This window comes from Taeniopygia guttata, chromosome 1, assembly GCF_048771995.1.
Source record: "Taeniopygia guttata chromosome 1, bTaeGut7.mat, whole genome shotgun sequence".
Taxonomy (NCBI): domain Eukaryota; kingdom Metazoa; phylum Chordata; class Aves; order Passeriformes; family Estrildidae; genus Taeniopygia; species Taeniopygia guttata.
Genome location: NC_133024.1, coordinates 91506375 through 91512374, shown reverse-complemented (window position 1 = coordinate 91512374; position 6000 = coordinate 91506375). Strand labels below are relative to the sequence as shown.

The 6000-nt window shown below is 39.0% G+C and overlaps 1 protein-coding gene across 1 annotated transcript in view; it reads right to left on the bottom strand.

The window, feature by feature from the left end:
- Positions 1–319: 319 nt before the first annotated feature.
- RAB20 (RAB20, member RAS oncogene family) overlaps positions 320–6000 on the bottom strand; it is a 28187-nt gene continuing 22506 nt past the window's right edge. The window contains exon 2 of the mRNA XM_002189500.7: positions 320–1416. Within this exon, the coding sequence (XP_002189536.3) occupies positions 896–1416 (521 nt within the window). The 3' untranslated portion in view covers positions 320–895. The remainder of the gene's footprint in view (positions 1417–6000) is intronic.

Sequence of the window (6000 nt, the reverse complement as noted above, 5' to 3'; positions counted from 1 at the left end):
ATGTCATGCACAGCTGATAAAAATCAAAGCTGCAGCTCTGCCTGAGAACAACTAAGAAATGGGAAAGGAGACAGAACACAGATACTGAACACAATGACACCCCTAAAGACACCAAAAATATGTTTTTACAAAAATACAGAAAAATAAGATTGATTTCTTCCCCCAAACACACCTATATTAGAAAGAATTACAAGGGAAAAAATGGAAGAGGAATCTTCCTCCTGAAACTTGCAATTAGAACAGCAAGAGCTGGGACACTGCTTGTTAACACATGAAAGCGCACTATGGAAGAAGAATTCTCATTAATAAAGTCTCCAAATGAATGGTACATATCCACAGTGATTTTAATAGTTCAGCTTCTGAATCGTACACTGTCATATATGACATAAAAAGATTGCAATTGATTTATTAGCTACAAATATAAATATACCTGGATTTTCTTTTTTTCCTTAAGAATAAAAAAGTATTGTGTTCAGTCTTCCAAAGTTAGAATCGTAAGGGAAAAGATCATCATATGAAAATTTTCAAGAGTACACAAACAGATCATTTATATGCAACGCAAAATGGCAAGTCACTAAAAATCAGAATCTTTCAAATCTGTCCAAATGATTGTCAATACCCATTCTAATAATACACCCCTTGTCTTCAGAGCCCATGGAAACTGGCAAGTCTTACTCCATAATTTCACTTGCATTCCCATTTTTTTATATACAGAGCTTCCCAGAAGCCTTTAATGGTCAGAAGATTTATCTGTTTCTCTCCTTTTTTTTTTTGCATACACCATTTAAATCAATTTATTCCTTGACTTTTCCTTTCTGGTCAACTGAAAGCAGTTCTTATTCCTCATTTTGCTGGAGTGAAAAATCCCTCCCCTTTTCTATGTAACATAGATGGTTCAAGCACAACAACCTGATTTTGTCCTTTTGGCTGGTTTGTAGTCCGTGATGTCAACAGTTTGCGGCGGCCCCTCAGCTTTCTGCCGTACGATTATTGGGACTACCATGTCAAACACAGTTTCAAACAGGTAGTCCACCTTGTATCCTGTCTTTGCACTAGTCTCAAAACACATTTTCTCAGCTGCTGGAACATCCTTCTCATCTAGCATTTTGTATTTCAGTATCTTTTTATAGAGTGCAATTGCATCCTCTGCATGGACTTGTTTTCGCACCTTTGAGCCACAGCTGGCACCAGACTTCTCAGGTCTATTTTCATCCGGTGGTAAAGTACAGTCATCGCTGAGGTCAACTTTATTTCCAACAATAGCAAAAATGCAGTCAGCACTTGCACTGTCCGTCAGCGCCAAGAATCTTTCTTCCAGCTCTGTCAGGCTCTGGAGGCTGTTCACGTCGTACGTGAGGATCACAGCAGCCGCTCCTCTGCAGTACATGGACCCAAGGCCATGGAACTGCTCCCGTCCTGGCAAAGGTTTAAACACAGCAAATGTTAGCGTGCTGGAAAACACATCATTAACCAAGTAAGAGAGTTGAAGGAATTTTAAACCAATTTCACAAGTCTGGATGAAGCAGTGAAGGTAAAAATGTGTTACTTGTAGCACTTTCAACTTTTTCCTTCTGTTTTTCCATAAGAGAGCAACAGTGCCACAGAACAGCCCTGCTTACTGCTTGCTCAGTCTCAGAGAAGGGAATCTGTAAAGACAAGTCAACAAGGAAGCGCATGCAGCATTCATACTTGCAGACAGAAAAAAAAACCAAACTGGCTTCTTTTTATTAAATTGCATGCTAGTTGATTTATGTCATATTAACTACTACCCTGCTTGCACCCACAAATGGCCCATCCACCTACCTCACCATTTACAAACAAAAAAGTTCTTCTGTTTCAAGTTCTGCTAGAATTTATTACTCCTATAAATTCAGCATGAATTTTCAAGTACATCTACTTCAGAAATCTGTATCAAAAATCAAAAATCCACTTGTTCCTAAGTTTTGAAGGATTTTGTAAGCTGTACAATCTGATGCTACAGTTCTCAGGTACCTCGGCTTTACAGGAAGTCTCTTGTAGTATCCAGCCTGTAGTGATATTCATCTGTCCCACCACCAGTTTTCATTCATTTTTTAGAGTATTAAACACACAATATACAGAAAATCCTAATACATTCGAAGAGAAATTAATCTTTTAAGCTGCCCTGGCCACTGCTCCATAACCAACAGTTAAAACATTTCTTTCCCCTTGCTCATGGACTACCTTCCAGCATCTCCGAGTAAGCCTTGATGTTGTCCTTCATTACTTAGAAGGCAAAATTGACTCTTTTTTAAATCCTGGGAAGCAAATAATATTCTTCAGTAGTTGCAACAGGACTAAGAGAAATTAGGCAGAAGACAAACTGTGTTTTCCTTCCTATTGAGATCTGCCACCTTCCCCAAATACTTGCTACCTGTAGAATATGCTGCATGTTTTACTATCCAAAACTGTATCAAGAAAAAGATAAAACACACTAGATTTCAACCAGCCATCAGAATCAGCCTTAGGTCACTACATAAGTGTGAATAACAAAGAAAAAAAAAAAAAAAAGAGCCAACTACACACTTATGAACGTTTAAAAATAAACATCATTTTCCAACTCTTTTCATACAATCCCTTCAAACAGAGCCTTCATTTATAGAAAATCTGGAAGAGATCTGATTACATTAGTCTTCTGCACAAAACTACTGACCACCATGAGCTATTTCATCATCATCAATGATTCATCATCAAATCCTTGTACATGACTGTGGAATAGGAAAGGCAGAAGAAATTCACACTGAAAAATGCAGGTCAGTACACATTGGGAAAACACATCTGCACATGAACATGCACAGTATGAAAGGAATTCAGAATCTACCTCCAGGTGGGAACAGAACAGTGACTGCACCAAGTCCTTCGACAAACATCCGAAATGTACTCTACAGCTGCCAGAAGAGAGGCAGCGCTCACCATTCTCAGTAAAACAGATCTGGGAAACCTCAAGCTAGAACATGAAACCCAAATCTCACTGCACTTTTAACACTGAGTGAAACTCTGGCAACTGCCAGAGAGAAACCTTTGGAAAGGTGCGGAGTTCCCTGTAAAGAGCAGTAAAAGGAAGCTGGTAAAATGCTCAAAAGTACATTTGCATGAAGAAAAATTGTGGGATCTCTCAGGCTGGTGAATGATTGGAAGAAAGGGCAGAAACAGATGTCTACAAATTCAAGCGTAATGCTGAGAAAAGATAAATAGCTGTTCCACAGTTACTTTCTCATCACACTGAAAGTGAGGATTTCACAACAAAAACATGCGTGTAATTTAAATACTCCCCTAAAAAGTGAAAAATTGTTAATAGCAGTCATACAACATGCAGAGGTCAAAAGTTCAGTGAGCAGCATTCAGAAAATCGTTAGGCAAAGTTTATGGAAAATTGCTTAGGAGCAATTTGGTATAACCTCTGATTTGCTTTCCCTCAGCAAAAGAAATTCTTTAATTCATGATCTGGGAGGTAGGAAAAAATGAAGTTTAAAAAAAATAGCTATACCCTTTTTTTTTAAAAATGAAGTAGTTATGTTGAGTAAGGGTAAGGGAGATTGGGATGCAGGGATGGCGGAGGTCAGTCCTTTTATGTTTTTTTTCTCCAATCTCATGTTAAAGTTGTACTTCCAGTTGCACTGCAACTGAGTCTTTAAATGTCCCCAAGTTTTCAATAAAAGTTTGTACCATGGCTGATTTTGTTCTCACCCAGACCCTGATTATACTGTGGTCTGGAAACCACAATGGAACATGTATCTCCCCCTTTTCTCCCACTTCAGATGCCTAAGCCACAAAATGCAGCCCCCAGATTCATTTGCTACAGCAACCAAGCAGTAGAACAATACTATTACTTGTTTTATGTCATTTATATGCTAATCTAATCTTGCACAGCATAATATAAACCATGGCACTTTTACATGGCAACTACAAACTGACTACTTCCATAACTAACACATTGTTGAAAGGGGGAAAGAAACAGTAAGAATTTATCTTGCATAAGGGACTAATTATGTCACAAGAATTATAGATAGTCTCCTCTGCTCACCCTCACAGCACAATCAACATGCAGAAAAACTGCATGATGTATTTTTGCAGCAGTTTCCTTGTACAGACCACTTCTGACGCAAGCTGGAACAATTCTAAATACGGGGGGAAATCCCAAAACTACACAAAGTACTTAAACTAATATCTGTCCTCAAGGTGTCAGGCAAAATAGCATTAGACATTAGGATGAAAAACTTACTGCATGAGAACAGTCATTCCCATCTTACAGCCAGTTATTTTTTCCTCTGGACACATCTGGTCCCTCCAACCACATTTTTTTAATACAATTAGTTACATTAAATAGTAAGCCCTGAATCCAACAATTAAACAATTTTGCCTGTTCAAAAAAATAAAGGTAACAGAGAAGAGTGCAAGAACTATCAAATAATTTACAGTCAAAGGAATTGCAAGAACCACCAAATCAACCACAAAGGCAAAACATCAGGGAAAATTCTGAAAACCAAGCAACCAAAAACTAATTTTCATTTCCTTTTCATCTTTGTATTTCATTGTGTTTAGAGCAGTTCAACAACTCTACAGCTGTATCCCTATTTGTAGCACCATTAGCTTTCCAGAAGGTCTTCCATCAAGTCATCCTGTTGGAGACTTCAGCCACTCAGAGGCAGCACCACCAATGAGCATTTTCAAAGTTGCACAGTGGCTGTCATAAACAAATCAAAGAGTTTTAAGCCAAATGGACCTCAGCACCATAAAGTTTGTAATGAACCTAACAAAGAAAGAAGGGAAAAGCAGACCTTGCAAGAGGCTGGACTGAAAAATAAGCAAGGCTAGATTTAAAGTGTACTAAGACTTGAACTTAAGGCCTCCTACAGCACTTTGATCTCTCAGGTGGAAGGCAGCAGCCCCTGTGAATGCTTTCTCCCATCCAAGCATCCCAATCCCTTTCAGCTGTGGGATTCACTGACAACAGCAGCACCTCAATGCTGCTCTCGGAGCTCTCTGCCTGCCCACAGCCCAGAGCATGGTATCCAAAGTAGCCCATGAAGTTGCTGTGGATGTTTATGAGAGCAGAAGCCAGATTTTAATGCTCCTTACCTACCACCTCTTCAAAGGCTTTCACCACAACTTCTGAAGTGGCACAACTTCACACAGACAAACTCTTTCAAGAAAACTTCTATTGGAAGAAGTAGTTTTAAATCTCTCGGTGTTGAGCATGTACAAGAATGCAAAACAGGCTGCTACTTTCAGTCTGGAGGGAATAAAACACAATGACTATTAAAGAGCTATAAAGGTCTTCAATAAGGTACTGAAAAAAAGTAGTGATTCTACTCTGATATCATAATCCAAGTGGCAGCATAACTCAGTTCCTAAGGCAAATATTTAGTGGGGAAAAGTACACAAAGGTGGGCTACAGAGGCATGCCACCATTGCATTAAAATTGCACAAGATTGCAGAATTGTCCAGGAAGTGCTCAGTCTATAAACCAGGTACCTTCCAAGGATTTTCACTGTGTTTTGTACTGTAATCTGAACAGTAGAGAGGAATTAACAGAAGCACAAGGTATGAGCTAGCTTTTGTCTTTCAGATTTTCTTTCTGCTTTTTAGGAGTCTGAACTTGAGTGTACACTGAGAGGAATAGGAACTGTGCCCTAGGGAGATAGCTAGAAGAGGAAAGAAAAGAGAAAGTATGAAACCCATGACAAAGCACAGAAATCAGAATTAGAAAGAAATGAGCTTTGAGGATTCAGCTGCAGTAGATGAGGGTTCAAAGGGTGACCCTTGTGCTGAGGAGTTACCTCAGCAGGAACAGCCTCGCAATCACAAGAGTAGACAAAGATCCCTTTTGAAAAGGGAACAACATTTTTTTCTGTTCACAGACAAGGCAGTAAAGTTGTGACCCTTTAAAGGACATCAGGGGAAACAATTTTGCTAAGAACTGAGATTTCTATTTGTGCACATAAACCAAGATAGGTAATGACTAGCAGAGAACAAACAGTA